This window comes from Lagopus leucura, unplaced genomic scaffold (assembly GCF_019238085.1).
Source record: "Lagopus leucura isolate 7727_CA_CO unplaced genomic scaffold, USGS_WTPT01 Super-Scaffold_100021, whole genome shotgun sequence".
NCBI lineage: Eukaryota > Metazoa > Chordata > Aves > Galliformes > Phasianidae > Lagopus > Lagopus leucura.
The window spans coordinates 5,596,994-5,623,134 of NW_024962274.1; the positions used below are offsets into that span (position 1 = coordinate 5,596,994).

Below are 26,141 nucleotides of genomic sequence, written 5' to 3' on the forward strand. Positions count from 1 at the left end.
CTATTTTGAATGCATTCAAAGTAAGTTTCAAATCTCATGCTATTTATCAAAGCCGAATTAAAACTAGAAGTGAGATAAGAAAGAGAGAAAAGGACTTTTTACCTCTCTCATTTTATTATAGAATCCTAAAAAAAAAAAAAAAAAAAAAAAAAAAAGAACCCAACAGCTGAGTTCAAGTTTTTCATCCAAAACAGGCTTAAATAGTAACACAAAAATGTCCTCCTCATTCAGGTCTCTTTAGATGTCACCTCAGATTTTGTACTTTATATCCTAAGAATAACAGAAGACTCCCAGAGGTCTCTCTCCTTTAGCCATGCTCACCCTAAGTAACAGCTGTACTTCATCACTGCCTCAATTTTGGATTGATGTAAGGACAGAATGTGCTACAGGTCCAGAATGAGGCTGTAGGAACAACTGTCTCAGATTATTATTATAGAATTTCTCATCAAAAGAAATAAACACAAGTTAGGTAATATTACATTTCATTACATCAGAACATAATGCAATACATACTACTACTACCTTACACAAAAGTGCTCTGTTATAAGGTCACAGTAGTTTTAATCTGCATTCTAGGTACTTGGAAAGGGGGGCAAGTCATAAACCATTCAGAAGTCTGAATCCCTGGGCTAAGTTCTGTATTCAGAAGAGTCAAAAGACGGAATACCTTGCCCCCCCACCCCGGTTAATACAACAAATCTACTTTGTTGTAATATTTAGGAGTTTATTAAGCTAATTTGAACCTCTTATTTTGAGAACAAATCAAGGATTAGAGAGAAATCATCTTCTGACTTACATTTTTCTTGTTGAAGGAGCTCTCATCAAGCTTCTCCACTGCAAGAATGTTTTTGATTGGAATAGTGAAAATCGGTTCCTTATCTGTAAAATTTTGTAAACAAATAACAAGTGTGAAACAAAAAAATATTTTGTAAACTCAGCACACTGACTCTATTAAGTTCTCAAAATCTCCTTTTTTTTTTTTTTTTTTTTGAGATTGAGAAAAAATACAAAAATTATTGACTATCCTCTATAAAGATGCAAGAGCTTAAAAACCTCACTAAGTCCCAGCAAGACACAAAAAGGCTTGGAAAATGTACCTGCCATTTATCACGGATGCATCTGCTTAAGTTATTATGCAACCCTGAAGCAGAGAACTGACTAAACAAAAAATAAATAAAAATCATACCTAACTTACATTTTATCAGTTACCAGCGTTCATGTTTAATAAATTCCTTACTGCAAGAACAGGAATAAATACTGCTGCACTAAACTAGAAATTCCCAGGAACATGGGTGGCTGTAACTAAGGTTTGAGAGCTGAGATTACTTCCAGCCTAAATGGTCTCAAGCTCTCCTAAGGAGCTAAGAATCTCACTACCCTAGTGCAGACCTTAGACCTCTCAAACTGCCAGTTATTTTGGTCTTCAAATCTCAATTGTGCACAGTTGAGTTCATTTACCTGTGCTTTAAAGGCTTTCTACAAGACAAATATGATTCTACACCTCAGTTCAAGAGCATGTGGTAAACAGAACAAAAGGTAACAAATCTATCAAGTCCTGTATGAAAAAGTATGAGTTTTAAGTAGTCAAGTTCAGATACAAACAGAACATATTGAGAAAATAGAAGTAACTGTAAAACACAGTTAACCTTGCTGTTTGTGGTAGGTGAATTCTCTACTTGTCAGACAGAACCACCGCTTCTTGAAGTTCTTTTTACCAATCCGAGTCCTTCCCTGAGCTCTTTTGTACATTTCTCTGTAACAACAGAATCAAACGAAAATGCAACTTTCATCTTCCAGAGAGCTTTCAGAACCATGCGAGAGCACATCATTACTCATCATGCAACACAGTCGATTTCATTGCAATTAAAGATCTATTTGCTGGAAATGAGTCCTCAAGATTACCTCCCAGTATGCTGATTGTGTAGAGGGTTCCATTTACAGGTTAAGAGTGCGAAAAACAGCAGTGAGTATGGGGAATGACACTCACTTACTCAGATCCCAAACTTGAAATTTTCAAGAAGGGAGTAAGATGTAATCAACTACATGATCATTTTTATTCACTATTTTAATTATTATATTTTTATTTAAAATTCAGATTTTTTTTTTCCAAAGAAAAATCTTTGCCTAGTTTGCATCTGCTTCTCAGGTGAACACAAAGTTCTTTTTCCTCATAAATTGATGAATTTCTCAATTGTTTTTTTCTTTTTTTAATCAACATCAGAAAACAGCTTGCTCATTTCTTAGAATTAATGATTTTCACCGTAAAATTTATAAAAACATTTTATAATATACAGTTAACTATACAATTACAAGGTTATTTTTTCCCCTGCTATAAAGGAAGATCTAGCTGACTGAACTTAAGCATCACACAAAGTAATCACGTGTTACATTATTTTAAACCATTTTTTCATAATTCTGAATTAATCATCATCAAAGCACAAACCAAACTAACAAAAATGCAGACTTAAAAAGATTTTAAAAGTTGCTTCTAATTTTCCCCCCACAAGTGTTACACGTTGACTGAAAAGTCTGCAGAATTGGTTTCCATCAACAGCTCTAAACTATCAAAGAATTAAGTCAAATAAATGTTGTAATTACTACAGTAGTTCAAACATTTCAGTGAGTATTAATCTCATGTTGGCATAAAGGAAAACTGTCAAGCCAGTTCTTTTCCCACACATTTTTCTTTACCCTTCTTTCAGATGTATGGGCTCACTCAGACCACTCGGTTCTTTACTTTCAGTAGAGGAAACATCATCTAGGAACTTAAGGAAAAATACACGGAAAATTGATGCTATGCAGAAACACAGAACAACCAAAAGTTACTTAAAAAATATATAAATGCAGCTTCTTCCAGTAGAAAGCAATTACTTTAACAGATTAGCTGAAGACCCATTTCAGGGTCTTAGAGGAAGAAACGCCCATAAAATACACCAAATTTCTATAAGTTACTGAACAGCAGGTCTAATAGAACTTGTTTGAATTTATTTTTTATTCCCACTACCAATCCCAAATTAAATTAGCTCACAGTGTACAACTGTTACGTGTATTCTACTTGTAATGTGTTTTTCTTTTTTATATAAATTGGGCTTTTTTTTAAAAAAAAGAAACTTGAACATCAACAAACCTTTTAATAAGAGTGCTGAAACACATTAACTATGAGAAGATATATCTAGTTAAAAGGTACCTTTTTGACAGATTCAGTGAATTTCTCTTCCTGAAATGTTTTAAAAAACTCGCACATGAACGTCTCCTTGAAACTTGACTGAAAGAAAAGATATCAGGACTTGAATAAGCTTTCACAGAATGTAGTCTGTTAAACAAGAAGGAAATGTAGTAGCCTTACAAGTTTACTTTTGGTCAAACTTCCCCAACTCCCCAAAGTCTGGATGGCTTTTGATATGAGAGTTAATGTTCTAGAAGTCTGCACATCCTAAAATAAAGAAACAAAAATAAGTTAATAAGTTACATTTTCTTTCAAACAACGTCAGATAAAATTGATTTAAAAATGAAAATGCAACACCAACTATTATCTGACACCTTCATTACATGTCTTCTCCCAAAGAAAAGGAATGCACTTGCTATGCTGTCTTCTAATAATGTGTGATTGTTTTGAAATGTGATTTTTTTTTTATTAAATATATGCTTTTTCAACCCACTGCACAATTTAATGTTATTCACTACCACAAGAACTTAATATTAGTGCACACAAAAATATTTTTCCGTATGGAACATCTCAGACCCCTCAAATCCCCCAGCTGTTACCAAACACGTTTCTAAACTATTCAAAACACAAGACAATAAATTACTGCTGAACAGACAGTATAAATTTTCATAATACAAAGTGAACTTAAAACACTGTAAGGCCTTCACCTCACTTAGAACCTCTCTACTTGAATTTTCAGGATTCTCAGGAAAAGCAGCCATAGCAAGGGGCCTCGTTGCTGCCTTTAAATTGTATAACACAAGTAATAAATTCCCATCAGCTCTTTTTACTCTAATGAATGGAATAATGTCTAACTAATTTGACATTAAGTAGATTGACATAAATTAATGCAATAACCCAATAAAGATAACCTCTGAAATAAAAGGCTTCATAGATATTTTGTATGTGAAAATAAAATGGTATTTCATTTATTTCCACATCACCATCTTTGATTTTTTGATTGCTTCTTGTTTTTTGTTATGTTCATCTAATTGACAATTTGAAAATTTAAAGTTTGACAACTCTGTGCAACTACTGGCCTCCTAGATAAATGTACAGATTGATTACAGACACTTCAATACTTCTGTTTAAGGCAACACATGAAAATACTCTTTGCAAGTAAAAATGTAACCTGTTAACTTCCATGATGGGAAGAACTAGTGCAATTTGGCTATAAGCCTTAAAAATCCCTCAGTCATCTTGCTGTTCATCTTGCTGAAGCAGCACTTCTACATCACCTGAGAATGCCTCGTGAAGATTGAGAAATTTGATGCTCATTTGAACTGTGAACACTTTAGTTCTTTTGGTGAGGCATAGAACTGAAAGCATCAACCTAGTAGTGATCTTACTGCCCCAGGAACAAGCACAGTGAAAGTAACTTCTGCCTTGCCAGATAAACAGATCTGACGGATATGAATAAAACAGAACGAAGCTTCACAAAACTTACTGGATGGTGAGGTCGTAAATGAAAAGTATGAGGTGAGACTACGGCTACAGCAAAGAAACGAAGGAACACAAAGCTGCTCACTGCAGAATACTGTACATGAGGGTCATCTGCAGAGAAAAACCATGAAATGTAACATGCACTAAGCTCAATAAGAAATAATGAGACAGTCAACATAAAACTCGTTAAGAAGATAACGTCAGAAAAGACATTTACATCTTAAAGAAGAATAGAAAAATCAATGAAGCACATGAAATGAGAAATGTGGTCATGGGAAAAAGCATTCTACTTATAATGGAGGATTTATTTCCCTTAGAAGCTCTGTTCTCACAGAACTGGCTCATCAGCTCCACATTAGGAACAATGAAATCGTCTCAAGCATTCACGTACACGCTGTGTTGACTAGATAAGGTTGGGTACATGTTTAACCTAAAGAGAAGATACTGTAGCAGCTAGCCTTAACAACAAGGCCTATCACATTATTTACAATTAAGACTAATAATTTCACATGCATTAACACTGCAAAACAAATGCAGTCAACACATACAAACATCTTCAGTTCCAATCCTGAGTCGCACAAGGCTGTATGTAATTTTGAAGCTCCAAATACTTCAATATTTTGGTTTAGCTTACTGGGTAATATAGTGGGGATGCATTCTTAATCTAAATGACTACTTCAGTCTGATCTCTCTGGCAAGTCATTTGTTTTGAAAGGACTGTTCTAGCCAGAGGAATTTGTGACCCAATTACAGTGATAAATATTAATCAGAGGCAGTACCCAGATAATAAAAACATATTCTTAACTGATGGCCTAATATATGACATTTTAGGCTTACATATCTGACTATTTCACACTCAGCATGTTATACTAATATTAAAATCACAGCGAAAGAATGGAAGTTTTCTAACATTTATCACAGCATTATAAATGCATATTTCATCTATTCTATCTTCTGCAAAGCCTTGACCTGTAAGGTAATAAAGCTTTAACTGGACCCATAAACAGGTCAGCACTTCTGAATTGTAAGTATCTTTCAATTAAATCAATTAAATTTCCTGCATTATTGGGAAAAAAAAAAGCAAAAGTATCTATGCTTATGTTGGTGGCTTCTTTTTCACTACCATTCTGCAGTGCATCAAAGAATATGCACAGTATCAGAGAACACAGTTCTTGCTGACTGACCACAGTTTTACTATAGCATACAGTCTGACCCAAAAACTAAATACCTGATTGGTAAGGTAAGAAATTCAGAAGCCTTTTGGGAAAAAGCAAAAATTGTAACAGTGCCCGTAAGATAACTGCAGAAAAAAAGCATCTCATTGGCAACATCATTTCCAAATGTATTATTACTTTCTAAAAAAGAACACTTACTTGGAAATCTCTTAGCAGCCAGATGCCTCAAAGAATAAAAAACATCACACATTAGGGTAGGGCAACTTATACTTGACCGCACAATTTCACGGAATACTTTGTCTACATAATAGCGTAGATTTTCCTGTAATTATGGAGAAAATGTTATTTTTCAGACCATCAACTATGGCTTTTCCCTGAACACACACAACTCTACAACTCTTTTTCCAAACACTGCTCAACTATTCAGTTATTCCATTTTAGTACTGCGCACCATTTAAGAAGCTTTGTTGTATTAATATGGGATTAATAACATTAACAGATTTTTTAACGATACATTACAACACATAAGCAGTGTCTAGCAGTATAAAACTACAGATCAAGACATTTTCATGATCAGACAACATAAAACAGTGCATGCCCCATGCATCCCTAGCGAATGTTAGTTTGTGGCAGCTACTGCTGCTTTTTACATAATCCTCCAGTAACAGGCAAGCATCAAGCAAAAGCTCAGTGAAATGTCTTGGAACAGTACTAGTTAGCTATGTCAGCAACTGAATGTATGGAATATCAGTAATCAAAACACCCAATAAACTGATGATCTGGTAATCCTCTAGCTTTTCCTAGTCCGTTTGGAAATTGCTTTAAGTTACTCATTTTCAGATATACAGAGGTGTTTTACATTTTTTTTTTTTTTTTTTAATTAGATTTGAGATACCTTAAATTAGAAAAAACAGATTAAGAAACTCACCATATTAGCTTCTACATTATCACCTTCTCTTAATTTGATGGGATCTATTTCACAGGGTTTAGGGGACTCACATATCTGAAATAAACAACACTGTTAAGAATTCCATTTTTCAGAAAGAATGCATGGAAATACACCTTTAAAACTAGACTGGCCTAGAACTAGGGATAGAATTCTAAATGGTTCTGAACATGATATTATGCAACAATCATCCTAATTTTATGTATCTGCATTTTTACATGGATCAATTGTATAAAGCATCATACGGGCAATTCTGCACTGTTGGAACAACTGCCACTGACTATTGCCAAGCACCTACAACACAACTGAAAAAGCAACTCCTAACCAATCATTCACAAGCAACTTCGTAACCAATTATTACTCAATTAAATTTTCCTCTAGAATTCCTTCACCTGAATCATGACTGTCACACTGCAAACTAGATGAACGCCTATCAAAGAGACCAGATACTCCACCAGAGTCATGCAAATGGATTCAGTACAGTAACCTACCTCATCAATAACTGGTTTCAAAGTAACCTTTAGGTAGTGTTTTCCCACTATTTTCATCATTTCATCTACACAGCGAGTTGCTAATGAGTTCCCTCTGAAGATTGTGTTTGCTTCTCTGTAAGAAAATAATTGATGTGGGGAAAAACAAACTCATGTACAACAGCGTGTAATATTTTTTCCTGCTATTACTTTTTTAAAAACATCTCATTATATATTTCAGCCAGGAATTTCGGAACCTAGGAACCCAGGCCCATCATGATGGCACCCAGTGAACAGAAAGAATAAATAACAATAGCTACTAGCAAAACAAGGAACAAATAAAAATTGCAGGGAAAAGCCTGAGAAATTCTAGACAAAGGAAGATATAATTCAGTGTTGAATGTGAGAGAAAACAAATAGAGAAAATTCCCCAAATAATGAAGACTTGTACCTGACTGATATACTACTACTTCTCCAGTGCTCCTGGTTCAGAAATTTAAAGCTACACTGACAAACTCAATCAAAATATACTTCATTTAGGATTGTGTTATAGCTGTTCATTACAGTTGTGCAAAATAAGCCTTTCTAGTCTAATTAATTAGATTAGTTAATCTCCAGTTATAGTTAAAAATATGACAAAGGAATGCGTGTACCAAAATGCAGTATAAAAAATTTATTTTCCACAAGTAACTTCTTTCAACACAGCTGAACTGTTTTATCTTAAATTAAACCTTGCTTAAGTCAGCTTTGAAATGAACCATGCCGTGGTGATAAAATCCCCTCTGCGGACATAACTCTGTGCCTCAGAAGCCACTACTCAGGTCTACTTCATTTATCTCCTAACCACAGAGAGCACACTACAGGTTTTACATGAGATAATTAGATCTGACATGGTCATTTATCAGTGTTGTATCGTTAAGTCCTGCGGAAATACAAACAATTTTACAAGACATGAAATAACTTGATGTGGAATACATACTGAGTGTCCTTCAGATCTAGTTCTGCCACTGCAGCAACAAATGGAACTAGCTTATGGTGGTGTAGTAGCAAGCGTACAAGAGGCAGAACAGCATCATACTTGTCTCGACAAACTTCACATAGTATATAGGCAGCAGATGCAGAAATTGGCTATGGAAAAGCAGAACAAAAAAATCGTGAGTGAAGCACTTAAGTGCTCTTCTAACATGTGGTAAAGTACAGATTGAGTCAAATCTAGCTAGATTACAGATGAGCCTCTCAACAGAAAGCTTCAATGTTTGCTATGGAAATTATAAGTTTCCATTCTCTTGAAATATTTAATTCAAAATTGATTATTATCAACTCTATACTTAACATTAAGAATGAAATTCACCTTCTCTACTCTCCTAAGAGGATAAGAACACAGCTTTGTCCCAGAGACAGAAAGAGGCAGTCAGCAGCTGTACAACTATAAGCCATATACCTTTGCAGGACTTTCTATACTGTAGTTGTAAGTTACAGTTTCCACACTCATTAAGCGTTGTTTCCATTATAAAGCTGTGAATTTAATGCAAAACTAATAAAGTACTCAAGCCAAAAAGCCACCATCTGCCAGTGAGCTGTGTCCAGCTCTTCCTGAATTCCAGTGAATTAGTATTTGAATGTTGGCTAGCAAAAATTTTTGTAGGTTTGCTTCCATTTTACCTTCCTTTTCCTCTGCTAATACTTCATCAATACTGAAATAAACAAATGACATAAGACCAAGGAATATAAAGCCTTCTAACTGTCATTTAATTCCTGGCTCATGATGCTTTGCTATCTACTGCACTTGTTGCTTTGTCACCGTATCCAAGTGAAAAATCCGGTTATGCTTATTAATACATTGGACTAGATTAAAGCAATCCAGAAGAGGTGGAATTAGAAAAAAAGTTCTAAAGCAGACCATTTTTAGCAAAGGTGATTATAGACACCTTCTGTGCCAATAATGAGTCTATGTCCATGGAAAACCTCTAAATACAGGGGCTGACAACAGCCAATGGGAGAAGACAATGTTGAAAAGAGCAATCAATACACAAGAATTACTTCTAGTCACACAGCACCACTTACTTCACTGTCTTTGCTGGTTCTTTTAAAATAGACAATTTTGGTAATTTGGAACACAAAGTGTTCTGCAAGTTGCTCAGTGAGTTCTGACAAAAGTACTGCAAAGAAATAAACTCTAGCTTTGCATACTTCCACATGTGGTCTCATACAGGACTGCATAATCCATTTCAAGTCTTCATTTGAAAAGTAATTTTCAACAGAAGTACCTGAACATCTGATGATTTTAGCAGCAAGTTTCTTAGAGAAGCGTAGTATTCAGACGGAAGTACGCAGTCTTCAGTATAACAAATATTTAATCTAAGTGATCCCAAATCATCAGTTTTAGAAGACTTGTTACCATTTTCTCTTGGTTGAAGTAAGTACCTGAAAAAAAAAAAAAAGAGGTAATTATAATGTTAGTAAAATTGATGAAATTTAAATCTCAATATTCTAGAATAATGCAAAATACCACATAGAACTATTTCAGTAACACAAGAACCCAGTCTGACAATTGGCAATAAAATTCACAGTAAGAAAACCTGAGACAAAAGAAAAAAAGGAGCAGTATTTCATGCATCTTCAGCACATAATAGAACATATACTACTATTCTTGTGCCTTCCCAAACAGAATAGATTTCCCGTACCTCAATTAGGATACATGCTCTTTTCCTACTTCAGATACATTGAAATCAATTTTTCTTTGACTTCTGCTGTAGTACAATTTCATTCCAACAGGAGGTGCAGTCCCACAAAAAAAATTTTAACAGCTTGTGGCACCATAGAATAATTTCACCATTTGGCTGTCCAACTTCAAATATTTCATGATCACGTATACTTAGACAATTAGGAGACTGGACTTTTTTCTTCCTAATAATCAGATGCATTGCCTTGAAGGCACGCTAACACAACACACAACTAATTTACAAGGAATGCCTCGACAGCATGGATCAGGCTTATCTTTCCAATACTTAGTACTAGTGATGCTGCTTTATATTCTGTAGTCCGATTGCATTTCAAAGCATTTCACGTAAATTAGTAATAAAAACAGAAAAAGTGCTTCTAGATCACAGACTGATGTTTATAAGCAGGTTATAATTGGATTAGGGGGATCTTCACGTGCAAAGTACACATACAAAGTATATTAGCAAACAGAAGGCCCTCTACACTTCAAGTCTAGTGTGCATGAGCCATGTCCAATTCAAAAAGCTATACAAACACACTGTGTGGCAGTAAGTCCATGCTAAGGCAACTTTTCTCTTGGCATGCTTTCAAGTGAGGTATGTCATTATGTTAGTATGGTCAGGTGGCTTTTGATCAGCTCAGAGTGCTGGACAATCAAGTCCGAATCTTGTTTTTTTCACTTAGTGTATTGCAAAATGCTGACATGGGCGTTTATCACATTTAGAATTGTACTCAAATGCTAAGATTAAAACCTTAGATATATCAAAGTTGAACTCTAAGATATGGATACTGTCTGACTTTTCAGTCATTCTGGAAAGCTAACAAATTTAATTACAAGAGAAGTTCCAGGTTTTCTGGTTAATCTGAAAATCATATACAGATCACTAAAATTCAGCAAGCTGACAGACAGCTATGTTCAGCTTTCCTTTTCTTTACTCTCTGCACTTTCCACTCAAATACATTACATATTTAGCAGGAGTAGACAGACTGGCAAAACAGAAGAGGTACATGAACCCTCTGGTAAGGTTAATACATTCAGCAAGAAAATGCTCCCTTTCGTGTACAAAATTGTAATCTTATTCAGATGAACCAGACTACTGCAATTCAAGCAGGATAATGTACTCCAATGAAAAATAAGAATAAAACATCTTTGCAAGGGAAGATAGGCAGCATAGAATTAAATTAACTTTTGAGCCATTATTTCTCACCATGCTTGAAAGGAATCATTTCTTAACACCTTCACAGGAACTTTAATTTCTCCTAGGAAGATATCTTGTACCAAATTTCCATTGTTCCATAGGTCCACCCTGAAAATAACAACAGGACTTATTTGTTTTTCCTCCCCAGAGAAATAAAAAACTTCAGTTAACAGCACTAATCCACATGCACACAGGCAGGAAATGTTAGAAACCTCACTCCATTCTAATTAAAGCAAGAGAAATCAAACAAGTGGCTTATTAATCCATAAACAATAAACAAATGGTGAAAGTTAGGCTTGCAAACCTCCCATCAGTAAAAAAAAATAAAATAAAACAGTGCTATAGGCAACATGTATTCTGAGCAACCTCCACCCCCAAAATTGAGTCTTCTCAAATAATTCAAGTGAATATTTTACCTGATAGATTTACACATCCCTATCTAATTGCTACAACTGGGCACACTGCAACGCCACACCGACACATGCGCATGTTTTCCCAAAGAGCAGCATGTATATTTGCAATCTTAAAAAGGAATCAGACTCCAGACATGCACACTGGGTTGTTTTATTGTTTGCGGTTGGTTTTTTTCTATTACTTCTTACCTCGCTGACATTTCTGAAAGATGTTAAGAAGAACAAAAAAATTAATACTAGATTTGTTGGGGCATGACTACTTTTCTAAGTATATTTGCATATATATTGATATACACAACACTAATTAAGATACTCTCGAAGCTAATAGTTAAAAATGCACAAACTTAGTTCTATAGTGGCTATTAGAACTAACCACTAAATTCTCCTGGTGCCTTTTAGGAAACTTATGCGAGCCTTGAAGATTTTATCATTCAGCAAATCTAGTGCATGAACATGCATGAGTACGATAAAGAAAAGAGGTTGAGCACTGGAGCATTTGACTGCTCTAACTACACTGAGAAGATACAGACTGACTTGCTGTAAGGGTAAAGACGCACAAAAAAAGTATACTTTGAACTGTTCTTTGCACTTGCAAGGAAAAAGTGAAACAAGCATTTATTTAACAAGGAACACGAAACCCTGAGAAGTTCTTAAGAGGCTTCTCTCTCTTTTTCTAAACATACAGCTAACTGCACTTGAAACCAAAAGCAAACATCAGGTATGCTTTTATCGTCCAAGTTCTGTAATCGGTATTCTGCCCAAACCAGTATCAACAGGAGGTCCTCTTTAAGCCTCTTTACCCACAGACACAGGAAAGAAGTTGAGGCCACTAGATGAACTATCATTACATTAAAAAAAAACCAAACAACTAACCAAAAACTCAAAGTCCTGATTGATAATCCAAACTCCTTCAGTAATCAACACACTACAAAACTTAGATAATTTCCTATGTTTGAAGGATTGTTAGTACAAATCTAAGCAGCAATTCTCTAGAGCTACTCGACAGTATGATAGCTTTCATTATCTCAAATTACAATATTTAATTGTAGTAATAACCTACTGAACTTACCTGACTTCCAGTTTCTCAATATCTTCTTCTTCCACTTGAAACTGGGACTTTTTGGTATAACTGCTGGACCTCGTTACCTGCAAGTAAAATCCTCCTATTAACATACTATCTCCTATTGTATTATATTAGTAGAAAGAAATAAGCAAGGAAACCTTGAGTCTAACAGTGGTATATAATAACTAATTCCTTTAAAAAAAAAAATGTTCAGTTCACCAAACAAGTTGGTTTTGAACAGAGAGGAAAATAATGGAACAAAAAATTCACACTGGGGTCTGATGAGGGCTGGCTGAGATCTAGGGGAACTACAGTATTGATCTAAAACAAAAAAAAAAAATAATAATAATAATCAAGGAGGAAGTATAGCATTAAACTGCAAAGAAGCTCAATGGCTTCATCATGAGCCAGAAGAAAGCACTGAAGTGAGCTGAAATGTTTAAGAAAACAACAAATAAACCCAATTTTCTTGCCCTAGTTACACCATCCTCTTGCTTTTGTTCTCTTCTCATTTCTGGACTGATGGATGGCACTCCCAGTTTAACCCCAAGAAATCAAGAAAACACTACAGTGGTGCTTCTTGATCACAGTTTTATCCAAATATCTTACTTCTAAAGAAAAGATGCTCAGTATCTTAGGTAGGTCAAGTAAAACACATGCAATACGCGTTACTCTACACACAAGCAAGGATTTTTTTAGTGAAGGCATACAGCAGGATTAGGATCTATATAAACACAGGAAATTATACTAAACTTGAGGCACAAGTTCTACTACTTTCAACAGTCAAATGAATAGTACTGTATCCTTACATGCAAATGTAGTATTTCATTACAGATAAAAAATCAAATTTGGCTTCTGTGGGGCAAACTCAAGAGGAGGTAAAATTTAATTTTAAAAAAACGAACTTGTTCTTTTAATCAAATCATGAAACATGCTTTTTTCTTTTAATAATCACTACATTATTTCATTAAGGAAATAAGATCTTAATTGTTTGGTTTTTTTTGGTCTTTAAACATTTTCAAGAGCATTGAGCCTAAGTTGAATTCCACAGGACAGCTTTAAGTTCAGACAGAACTCTGATGGCAGCAAATGCTATATAAAGTTACTAAGGATAGTAAGTTACCTTCACTGGTGCTTACAAGGAGAATGTTACTGGCTGGCAGTCCCAAGCAACATAAGACTGTCATTCAACCTGAGGGGCTAGTAAAGGCTCCTTCATGTGCTCGAACAGAGCTTTCTGCTTCTATACTGCTGCACATTGTTCCTTCAAATTGTTTGAAACATCGCACAAAACAGACAAACAGAATGCCACACAAAAAGTTACCTCAAAATAAAACGTTTCGTTAAACTGCGGATTGCTTGTTTTCTTCTTCACTTTCGTCTTCTTTTGGTCACTCCTGTTCCAATGAGGTATTTTTTTTTTTAAAAACCAGAAACAACTTAAGCATACAATTATAAACATATTCTTGTCACGAAGAGCCTCTGCATTTAAGTTTAAAGTTTTTTTGTGTGTCATTTTAGAGTTCACTGGTTAATGAAGAAATCCTTTATTTAATTATATCTTCACGTACAATCTGAGATGTTAAATTCAAGCCCCTACATTTAGCCATGTATCTCTTCAGCCCAAGTAAATGGCCCATTTCACAACTACACCTTGCATGAATTCAGTACAATGTGCCAACAATTCTTGAAGCATTTCAAACTTAAATTTGAAGACAATTTCTTTACCACTGCCTGCAAGTTGTGAGCATAGTTTTCCTGGTCTTGTTCAACTGAGGAGTTCTGCCAGGTTCTTTACAGACAGAGGCTTATACCAAGCCACTGAATGTTTGCCTTTGCAAGAAACCTCTGTTAATGCTGGATGCTAAGCAGTGTCAGGACAAATAAAACAAATACTCCCCACTTCCTCCTGGTTTATATAAGTAAAACAGATTTTTAATTTTAAGTGCTTATAAAAGAATGAAGTCTTATTTAGCTAACAACAGACTATGATAGTACAAAATTGGTATATAAAAGGAACAAATAAAAAATGTGGGTGAAGAAAAACAGCAAACAAAGAAAAGAAACTGTCTCCTAGCCAGTCAGCCAACTGTTTTCACATATGGGCACTACCCATATAAATATTCTGCTCATGGTATGTGAGTCACATGCATGAGACTGGAAAATCTTAACTTCCCAAGTTCTGTCAGATTTGCACATATATTCCCATACCAACGGGATAAATATTGTGTGAGTTCAGTCTGTATCACAGGACTCATGCAGAAGACAATAGTCAATTTACTTTCTTTGACTGTCAACAGCATTCTTCTTGAGTATAATGACTGATTCTCACTAGTTCTCTTCACAAATTTGACATTAAAAAAATAACACCACCTAAAAAAATTTTTTTACATCCTTTACCAAGAAGGAAAAAACATCCCATCATCCTATTCATTCACTTAGATCTTACTCAGGGTCACTTCTTCAAAAGTACTTAACACCCACAAGCTTAACATTAGAGGTTTGATGCTGTGCTCAAAGTGACAACTCCCCTGCACCATGAAGAATGGGTGAATTTAGGCCTGAGGCAGCAGAAAAGGAACAACTGAGAGCTAGCTTATGTTAAATGTTATTGGAACTTGTGGATAGTGAATGCATGATATGAGATTTTCATAAATGAAAAACCCCCAACATCTATTCAGGATTACTTATTTAAGAAGTGGGAGTAAGCTGAATACTTGGAAAGTGTCATCCAGAAAGCACTGGCACTACATAGGTTTCACCAGAACCTCTATTTTCTTGCTCTCTCCCAGTTCCCAAGCATTTGCTGCGAAGAAATTCACAAATAAAGAAAAATAAGAAACATAAAGTGAGTGGGCAAATAGCTATATTCAAGAGCTTGATTAAAACTAATAGAAAGTACAGTAAAGATATAAAGAAGCTGATCCAGATGGTCTAGAAATGGAGAGGCCTGAAGAAAATGGGGGACAAGAGGTTCTTGGCTTGCATTGGTCACTCACAGAGATCAAATATCTTTATGATCTTGGAAGCACAGCTGGGAAGGAAAGAATATAGTAACAGTGAAAATAGGATGCACACAGAAAGCATTAAGGTTTTTCTGAAACAAGTCATCTCATTTCAAAACCTGCTTATTCAACACTTCTTGTTTAAAACCTATTGCTTTATTTTCAGTTTAAGATCACACCATTTTAGATTAATTTCTTATTATATGAAACATTACCTGGAAGGACCCACAAGAGAGACAGTTGCATAAGGGTCACAATTCTGTCCGTTTATAAGAGGCAACCCATGGCACTCCTTTATACTAAAAGAAAAAGGCAATCAGAAAGAGCAGATCAATTTAGTTGGGTTATAAAATACATGTAATGCAAGAAGCCCTTTTTAAAAAACATTTTTCCAGTCCTGTCCTATTTTACAGCATATAATTCAACGTAGATTGCAGGTACAGATTTGTGGGTGATAACAAAAGGTAGGAATACTCAAGCACACAGTCAGATTTCAGAAGCTCTGTGTGGACAAGATTCTTGGAATTTCCTCAAAAAAGCAAAACAAAAAACCAGCAGTCCAGCATCACACATTCATGGCAAAACTCCAACTAAAACAATACACCCATGTTAAGGGAAACTGCAGACTTCATTAGTTTTTAAATTTGATTTATGAAGGCCCACAAAATCTATTGGCCTCATCCACAATAGTAGCAACTACATTTGTAAGCATTAGCATCCAAAACCAATAGTGATAGTTGGAGCATATCTTGGTTTCATCCATACTATCCAGCCGCAGGAGGAAAAACAGTTTACCCTTGAAATTATACTTGAAGAATTTCCAAACACTTTTCACAACAGCATATGATCAAGGGTAAACTGCCCTTTCAAAAAGGCTGTTTTCTTCCATTAATGCTTATAACACATTGATGATTAAGAGGTAAAAAGGTGCACTGTCCATCACTACTGATACGAAAGGACAGGATGATTATCAAATTGTTTTCTGGATCAGCTTTGCAACCTTTTTGAATCACCACAGAAGCAACATGGTTAGCAGCAGCGCTGTGCCTGCAAGCCAGTGTGGTATACCTTCAGATGCTGCCCAAACATGAGTATTAGCTATAAACAGTTGAAACAACAGAAGTAAACCAAAACAGTTTGCAAACTTGGAGCAAAAACTTTCCAGCAAAACAATAATAAAAATAAATTTTGATCGTTTAATCAGCCAGTTTGAGAAAAAAGATCTACATCGTTTACAAAGAGAATAAACTGCTCTAAATTCATGTAAGTAATGGAATACATATTCTAAGTACTACAACGTGGAGGTTGGGGTTACACAGTAGTTTGTAACACAACCGAAAGCACAAAGTTTAAGGAAGCTGCAGTGGTTAAACGCTGTTAAGTAAATGTCTCCTCTGTGTAGAAAAACAATGTCAGAAGACCAACAAAAGTTCTAAGCTCAAACACAAGCTGAGAAGAAATGGATACTAACACCCCTGTGCTGCCTCAGAACTCCACCCTCTTGCAGCATGCACTATCATAAACCACTCGCTATTCTCCTCCAAAAAGTCCCTTTGTCTTGGCCACTTCAGGGAACATCTAGTGCTGAGCCACCACACAATCATTTGTTATTTTTCCTCCACTTCATAAGCACGCAGCCCTCAGCATTTCAATAATTTTTGAATCACAATGAACCCTACAGTGATTACAAGCCCACCATTTAAAGGGGTTCTTGAAACATCCAGTTGTTTCATAAGCATTAATTGATTCCTCCTCCAACACATACATGACATAGAAGAGTGCTGACAAAATTAAACTGTCTAAACTTCGCTATTTTGAAGTAGCTGATGGAGGTGGCGACGACTTGATCTTTCCAACTATTAGGCATTTTGTAACACTAAATGTATTTTTAAAATGTATTAAACTAAATGTTACAACACTGTGTTTGTTTAGAGCAAGTGCAGAATGGTAAGTCAGCCTCATCTGACCCTCAGAGGAAACTGACGGTGGATCAACTCAGAGTGGATAGAATTCAACTATTTCACTGAAATTTCTCTTCATGCAGCCCAGTGTTCAAACTCAGTAGCAAACAGACACGAGCAGCTACAGAGAGCAGATTTCTCAATGTAAGAAGTTCCTAACTCCTTTCCTGATCAATGTATGACCCGCACCTGGATTTCCAGCAAGCAGGAAAACATTCTCCTGGCAACTACACAACTGCACAATAGAACTAGAATGTCCAGATTCATCACCCAGAACTGTCCCTTCAAGCTAATTTCATATTGCAATCGGTCTCCCTGTGTAGGCAGGCAGTTGCAGCCTTCTCTTTCCTCCTGCTGCCCAAGCCCCAGCTGAACTGCAAGCTACAGCTCAGACAGCCTGCCTTGTTCTCATACCTTAAAAAAAAAAAAAAACCTATTACCAGCCCAGTTCCACTAACAACACTCAGCACTCCCAAACCTCTCCTCCTCCAACCCAGCAAGCTCGGAATTTGTTCCAAATTTTATGTAACCTTTTCTGCTTCCAACTCTCTGTCTAAGTAAGCTAGTCCATCATGACCATCCCTTCTCCTGGGGTGCCCAGAGCCTGCTACAGGCACTTCAACTCACAGTACAGCTAAGTCATCCCAGCTACACATAGAGGAGGATCCCTCTTCTTCTCTGGCTTCTGCCTTGCTCCAATCACTAAGTTTGTTTACTAATCTTACAGAAAACTATTCAGCTTTTGAGCCAGTTTTCAGTCAGATTAGCAGCTTGAATTAGCCTAGTCACACAAATGATCTCTCAAGCTCCAAAGGCAGTGAAAGGCAAGTAGCTGTTAAGGGTAGGAAGCCATTACATCAACTCAGCAGTACCACAGTGGCTTTTTACTCCCTCAGGGCTGAATATTGCAGATATTTCTAAGGTCCTAAACAATGCCTAGCAAACTTTTGTTTTTTTTTAAGATATTTGGAGCAATTCAGTTAGAGCAGGCTTACAGAAACGTGCAATCCCCCCCCCACCTCAAGTTTAGCAGTGAGCAAATCTCGTGCTAGCAACATGCTCTCAACCACCAGATACCAACATGCTAGAGCTACAGTCCTATAGGACAAAAAAAAGAAGCCTCTGACCAATCAAGTAAGAAAATAACAGCAAATGCATATTCCTATTCTGACAATCCTCATAAAACTATTTCCAGCATGGGGTAAATATTTACCTTTAACAAATGCTTTTGTCTATCTATGCTAACAACAGCTATTGTCATTTAAAAGGCAGAAAAACTTTGAGCTTAATGAAATGGACAAGAATATAAAAGGCCTTTCATTTTGTCTTTTAAGCTACTACATTATTACATAAAGACTAAGGAACAGGTACAAGTGACTGATCAGTCACACTACACATAGGTAGTTTGGTATGTAAGGGCAGTTTTAATACAGGAAATATGAGCCTTTTAGATACAAATGTGTATAGATTCAGCTCTTAAGATTGAAATAAGTCCTTGAAAAGAACCAGCCCACAACAAACCCCTTCAATAACGACAGAGGAAATCTGTACCTCTGCCATTCAAGCCAACTGAAGCCTTCCAAGTGCAAAAACTGAATAGCTACACCCATTAGGATTTGTACATTTCCTAAATGTTGTTACGGTCCCTACAAAGAGCAGATATTACATTAACAGAATAGTAATAAAGTAACATTTCAATTGGAGATACTATACTGTATAATTGATTTACAAATGTAAATGCCAGAAAAGGCAATATAGCCACGATAAGCTACTTCTGCCTTTCAGTTATATTAGCATTGTAAAGATGAAACTGTTTCTTTCAGAGTTAAAAGTCAGGCTAACATACAAAAAGCAAACACCACCGCTCAAAATCTGGCAAAAAAAACCTACATCCAAGTATCATTTGTTTCAGCAGGAGCAAATAAGCAAACAATGGTCACACAAACTTGGCTGTTTGGTTGTTGTTTTTTTTTTCCACAGGCTCCAGAAAGGGGAGGTGCACACACGTATTTTTGACACGTGCCACTGAACGCACCACTGCGGTTTTGAAAAAATGAGCGCGCGTTGAGTCAGCAGTGAATCTACTGCGTCATCTTGCTCCCCTCCTCATTCACACAACCAACAAGGAAACAACCAGAGACAGAGACAAAACAAACTTCTAATTCAGAAATGTGATGTGGGTGTCTGCGTGAACTTTAACAGTAAGTTTCCAATTAATACAAAAATACAGAAGTTTAGAGCTTAGCCCACTATAATTAGTCCTAATGCAGCCTTTCATCAGGTTAACTTGTAAGAACTTAACTGATACAATTTCAATCTGTGATTTCACTCTATCCAGAGAAACATGTATTGAAATATCTTGTTTCTAGAATAATTCCACAACCTGGAAGCCCCAGCTGGCTTCCGAAGCTCCTACTCTCAGAAAACTGGCCACAGTATTTAAGTATCTTCTTCCCCTAAGGTCAAATAATACTAAGTTAGACAGACACTTGTGTAACTTGCAGAAGACTACTTTATGTCTACTTGAGCAAACTCACTGTTTTTAAGGACTGTTTTTTGTTTTGTTGGGTTGTTTTTGTTTTTGTTTTTTTTTGTTTTTTTTGGGGGGGGGACAGGACAGGGGGCATTATTATACACACTATACACAATCAAGTTTTTCTCCTTCCTGTATTTGCTGTAGGAGGTTAACAACTTCAGCAGCTCTTGTCATTATACTTAACATGTAAAAACTGCTTCCTACTGGAGACACATTCACAAACATTATGTGTCTAAAACAAACATTATGTAAACGATTCACAAAACCAGCAAAAGCACTTCCACACACATGTCTACAGAAGGGAGACAATTCACCTCCTAGTCAGGTCTGATTCAATCACTTGGGTTCAGCCACAGTAGGGTGACCACTAGAACCCCAGATAATAATCAGAACCACAGCCCTTTATTACTTCTTCTTGTGTGTGCTTAACATGATCTTAGAGAAAGCTTAACATGCCTTAATTATTTTCTGTCTTCACAGAACTGGACTCTCAGGAAATAATACACAGCGGAAATGCACAAGAACCGGCCTATGCACAGAAGACAGCACAGGCACTTGGAGTTCCCTTATTTTAGAAGAAAATGTAAAAGTTCAAAAGCCTCTTTATGTTACTAAACAACCAAATTGAAGGCTTCTTAGTAAGCAAAACATGGTTTTAAAAGGCACACAGTACAGCTCACCCCTTAAGAATTACCCTTCTCATTATTTTTTTCTCTTTGGCCAATGCTTGTTCAAGATTTGGACAGACCAAAAAAGGTAGGGACAGAAATATTCATGTGACTTTTTTTAACCTAATGAAAGCTCTGTTATTTGCTATTTTTCAGCTTTGTTAGAGGACTACAATACACCAACTTCTCAGGGCCAGGTGACTGACAAAACATAAGTGCATCACTAACTATCCTCTGAAATTTATAAAACACGCTTCTTAAAAGTTGAAATGTTCTATTAAAGAATTTCACATGCATTTTCTGTAAGTTCTTCACACTTAAAACCAAAACCATTTCAAAAACATCCTCAAATCCATCCCTATAGACTTACATCTCATAAGAGATTTAATTCTCATACTCTCGCATGTACAGAATATACTTGTGTACAATCATTTCAAGCCTATCAGGATGTCTGAAAATTAGTGAGCTTTTTTGGTTTAAGGAACTCTTGATTTTCTCATAACCTTGAATGGAAACAAAAATGCTGATGTAATTCTGTAGTGTTTTACGCAGTTTTCTCCCACGTGTCAACAAGTGGGTGAGCACAGCAACCATGACAGCAACCTGGCTTCCTTTTCGTCATTTATCTCCATCATAAAGAGATCCTAGGAGAGGGTATGCGAGTAACCTACTTCCTAATGAAACCAGCAATCTGCAACAGTAACATTCTTAAGCAAACTTTCTTCATTATGAAAAGTCAAAATATTTAAAATTAAAAAGTAATTCACCTTAGAATGCACGGATATGTACAAATTAACTAACACCTTGGACATCTAAAGGAAAGGTTGGGAATAAATCAGTTATAACAATCCAGCTAGCTTTCGGTTTTAGTGGCACACAAGTAAAAAGCTGTTCTAATCCATGCTGGAAGAGGGATACAAAAATAGGAGCAGCAAGATCTCCAGTGATATGAGCTGCCACCCACCACACAAGTAGAAACATGTTCAAAATTATCTTGCAGTTATAAATACACATTGACGTACCACAAGTTTCCAGATCTTATCTGCATTATCAGCTTACAATATTCTACTAAACATTACCAATTTCTCTGCCTTAGTTCTGTTTCAAAACTAGTTTCCCTCTTCAATATCAACTAAGCAACAGAAGAGCAAGAGGTTAATTTTGCTAAGCCTTGCTCCAACTGAATTAAACTTCATAATGAGAACTTCATTGCAAAATAGACAGTGCAATGGTTTCCCCTGCCCCCTGGAACTGATCTGAGTATGAAGCTCTGAGACAAACAGAATACCCCACGCAATTTCCTCCTTTATCGCAGTTTCGCAACACAAACATTATTTAACACTGAATTCTCAGACAGGGAAACTTAAAAAACAACCACACAACAACAAAACAAACCTTACTCTGAGTTACCAGATCAGTTAACAGATCACGCTGGAAAGCAAGACTAGAAAGAACCAGACTGCCTTTTGAGTTTTTATTTGAAGTATCCCTTTACATCTACAACCTTCTGCCTGTACCTATTTCTCATATGGCCTATCCCAAAAGCTGTTAATAGAAGTGCAGAAAAGTCTCATTTCTCTCTGAAGTACTAGCAGAATACAAAACATTTTTAAATTTCAATTCTAGCTTGTCCTCCCTACTCATGAACATGAGGACGTAAAGAATCCCAAAAAAACACTGGCAGTCTCAGAGCAATCCACTGGTTTCCACTGGACTTCTCAACTAAACAGCTTCCCTGAAGCAAGCGACACTGAAGGCTGCTGGACTTCTTCCAAAATGAGAAGACTAATTTCTTCCATATATCTATACCATACATTTAATATGAATATCAATACAATGCATTTTGCAGAGCTGCATTTGTATTAGTTTATCTGTACCTATTGTTAAATATATTGCTTAATAACAAAAGAATTGAATGAGCACTATATGTGATTTCAGCCTTCTCTGTACTAAGTGTGTAAACTGTGTATTCAGACTCCAAAAGTTTGAATTATAAATTTAAACAAATAAATTATAAAACACAGCTGTAAGACTAACAGCAAAACTACATAGTCATCAGTGTTTCCTAAAGGGTATAATTCCCCACTTTTTCTTTAGCACTGGTAATATTTGTCTGGTAACCTCTACCATTCTGAGAGCACATACACCAAAAGCATATTATTCATACGAAGCTCTTTGATATGCTGTAATGTCTTTACATATTGGATGTTAAGTTTGCCAGTGAGAAGTTTGAGTCCCAATAGAAGTGAGCACACTGGGAGCTACAGAGACAAGCAGGCGTGAAACACTTTTGCAGGAGAACAAACCCATCGCCTCCAGTACAGTAAGCTCCAAGAAAAGCCATACAGAGAAAAACAAACATTACTGGTATCAGAATGTGCAGACATTCAGTATTTAAAGGGACAGATCACATCATACTGTAACAGACAACTGTGTATTTAAGGATTAATGTATTTTCTTACTGTACTACCAGTTGCTGGCACACAGATCCATTATCTGTTATCAGTTCATTCAGTTTTAATTCAAGGTGAACTTTTCCCTGAAAAAGACAGAAACACAAATAGTTTTAAAAACTTTTATTTTAGAAGTACTAACTAGAAAAATTATATACTTTATAGCTAGAAGCCATTTAAGGTTTGTTTGAAGGAGATACGTTGGAGTAACATCTGAAGCACGTATCGTGCAAGTATCTTGGATATGCTGATTAATAGAAGCATCACCATCCTCAACTGTAGAAACGAGTCAAATCTCCACAGATCTCAAACAAAGCAATTCTTCCAGCAGAAGGAAGAATATGCTCTCAATAAAATGCCTCAAGAACTCCAAATCATAATATGCACCTTCCTTTGGACGATCTTTAGCAGTACAACCTCGCTCCCAACATCCACTGCCTGAACAACAATGCTACTTGTTTGGCTGTTTGTGCTGGCTTTCACAACTATTGTAACAAGACAGCAACACAGCCTTTAATCAGTACCATGCTCTCCTCAGCATATTTGGGATTCATCCATTTGCTAAATGGAACATCAGAAAACCATCTGTCCGTGGTTATGACTCTTGTCCAGCAGTACAATGAATTTGGCGAGAGTCAGAGTAGGGACCCAGAAGATAATTCTGTAATTTTTCAAAGGGTTGAAGCTATAGTTTCAGCTACAGTTCTGCTCCAACAGTACCAAAATGGAAAGAAAAGCCCTAGCTGACAGTGCATGCACTTCTGAAATATGCATGTCTTGTCATGAAACTGAAGTGTCATTATTGTCAATCCCCTGCAGCAAAGGCTGTATTTCTCTCTCTGTACATCACATGGGAGGAGAAGTGAGGTTTCTTTTTTAAGGAAACATAACTATTTTGGGATGCCTGCCAAGTGTTTTGCAAACTGTTACTACATGCATTGGAACACAGGTACGTTAAGAAAATATTTATCAAGCAGAGAATTTCAATTGCAAAAATAGATTTACCTAATAAAAACAGGATACTGAGAAGCATGCCAACAGCCTTACAAGGCAAAGTTTCTGAATGAGAAGCAAAAGGACAAAAACACAACTAGTATTTATGGAAATAGCTGGCCTAAGTACAATTTAATAAGCAGACCTTATGAATGGCTTAACCATCTTTTTTCCTCTTAGAAAAAAAAACAAAACTCAACAAAAAAGCCCCACACAAATCAAGAGCTCTGCATGGAGCAGTACAACAGTCTACTGCTCCTAAGAACAGTATTTAGAGCTTGATTAAACAGCTTAGCACCGTGACAAGTACAGCCATTTTACCAAAGCTAAGTGATCACTCCCCTGACATGTATGGAGCATCTCAAGAACATTTTTGTTACCCATTGAGAGCAGCACGACAGCTGCTGATCCGCAGATCTGTATCAGCCTCCGACATAACACGCACGGTGAAATCAGCCAACCCATCCAATAAATAAGCACGTTTTATGTGAAAGCACTTTCCACTTGCAGATCTCAGGAATGTTTAAAAGCAGGTAGGCACTATTATAATTTTACCAATGGATTAACAATGATCTTTCCTGATACTGACTAGAGGAAGATGGAGGTGTTAGGCAGTCAGACTTGCATAAGAACAGAGAAGCCAAAAACAGTGTGCCCAAATCTCTAACCTGAAATTCAGAACCTCTGAAGCAATTCAGTAGCATGGTTTGCTTTTAGAATTACTACTGCATTTTAGCACAGTATTTTGAGACGCTTTTCCTCCCCGCAATTTCAATACTTCAATTAATTCCACATTACAAAAGATAACAAGTATCTACACTAAATTTGAGTTTTTTTAAAGCTCTCCTGCCAAAACTGGGCTGCTAAGTGTACTTTATATACGCCAATAGGCACTTTTATACCACGCCCACATTTCACGTTTTGTTGCATGTTTACCACCAGACAATTTTTTACAGTATATGTTTCCTTCCTAACATCTTCTCTCCTTTCAATTTAAGACAAGGATGTGCACACTTGTTTGTCTGAGAGGTAGTCAACAACTGGGAGCTACTCTGATTATGTGGATTAAACAGGGTTAGAAAAGCTAACAGTTATGCTCCAGTTCCTCTCCCAGTATCAGAAACTCAGCAGTATTTCTCTTGAACTCTGCTCTACACTTTCCACTTCCATCAGCGTGATGGGAAAAAAATATCACAAACTACTGGACTTGTAGGAGTAAGTGAAGGAAAACTGGGACTCCACAAACTGTATAACCTTCCCACAGTAGGCACAGCACATAGTAGTTAATTCTGTAAGATTAGTGCATAAATTTTACATACCAGATACAGGTTTATCGGCATTCTCTATTATCTCTATCTTTCTCATACTAAATGATATCTCTATCTTTCTCATACTAAATTAGAGCAACTTGCACCATGTTTCTAAAACACATCACCTCACCACCGAGATCCTAGCACTACGCCCAGGCCCACAGAACTAACACAGTCTAACCCTGCATGGTTCATTCTACCCAGACCTTTCCTCTTTTTTAGGTTTGCAGATGTCAATCTATGAATGCACAATCTGATCTGAACATCAGACTCCACTTTTTCAAACAAACCTATGCATTCTTCAAAAGGCCAGGGGGATACAATGGAAGTATATTGCTGCAATCATTGTAAAACCTACAAAGCCTGTCAATGGTACAAGGTCAGTAAACATTCACGTTACCTTCAGAACCTTAGAAGTGTGTAGAACATCTTGCCCCTATACATTTTGCAAGCCTAGATCAAATTTTTACAAGATTCTTCTCTCATGTTACAAGTAACAGAACAGAACAAGGGCTTGTATAATACTATGACCTCATTTCAAACCAGCTATATAGAGATCAAAAAAAGGCAAGGCAAATAA

General features: G+C 36.3%; 1 protein-coding gene across 2 annotated transcripts in view; it reads right to left on the minus strand.

The window, feature by feature from the left end:
* The window catches only part of RASA2 (RAS p21 protein activator 2), a 44,908-nt gene that overhangs the window by 6,174 nt on the left and 12,593 nt on the right, over window positions 1–26,141 (minus strand). The window contains exons 5-20 of one of the 2 annotated variants that reach the window (XM_042878398.1): window positions 23,268–23,344; window positions 15,856–15,939; window positions 13,960–14,032; window positions 12,642–12,718; window positions 11,169–11,267; window positions 9,507–9,663; window positions 8,219–8,367; window positions 7,261–7,375; window positions 6,752–6,826; window positions 6,022–6,145; window positions 4,653–4,759; window positions 3,347–3,433; window positions 3,188–3,265; window positions 2,692–2,765; window positions 1,647–1,753; window positions 797–879 (exon numbers count right to left, since the gene is read on the minus strand). In XM_042878398.1, the coding sequence (XP_042734332.1) occupies window positions 797–879; window positions 1,647–1,753; window positions 2,692–2,765; window positions 3,188–3,265; window positions 3,347–3,433; window positions 4,653–4,759; window positions 6,022–6,145; window positions 6,752–6,826; window positions 7,261–7,375; window positions 8,219–8,367; window positions 9,507–9,663; window positions 11,169–11,267; window positions 12,642–12,718; window positions 13,960–14,032; window positions 15,856–15,939; window positions 23,268–23,344 (1,566 nt within the window). Of the gene's footprint in view, window positions 1–796; window positions 880–1,646; window positions 1,754–2,691; window positions 2,766–3,187; window positions 3,266–3,346; window positions 3,434–4,652; window positions 4,760–6,021; window positions 6,146–6,751; window positions 6,827–7,260; window positions 7,376–8,218; window positions 8,368–9,506; window positions 9,664–11,168; window positions 11,268–11,761; window positions 11,775–12,641; window positions 12,719–13,959; window positions 14,033–15,855; window positions 15,940–23,267; window positions 23,345–26,141 lie in introns of those variants that run through there. The other variant, XM_042878399.1, reaches the window with a different exon arrangement.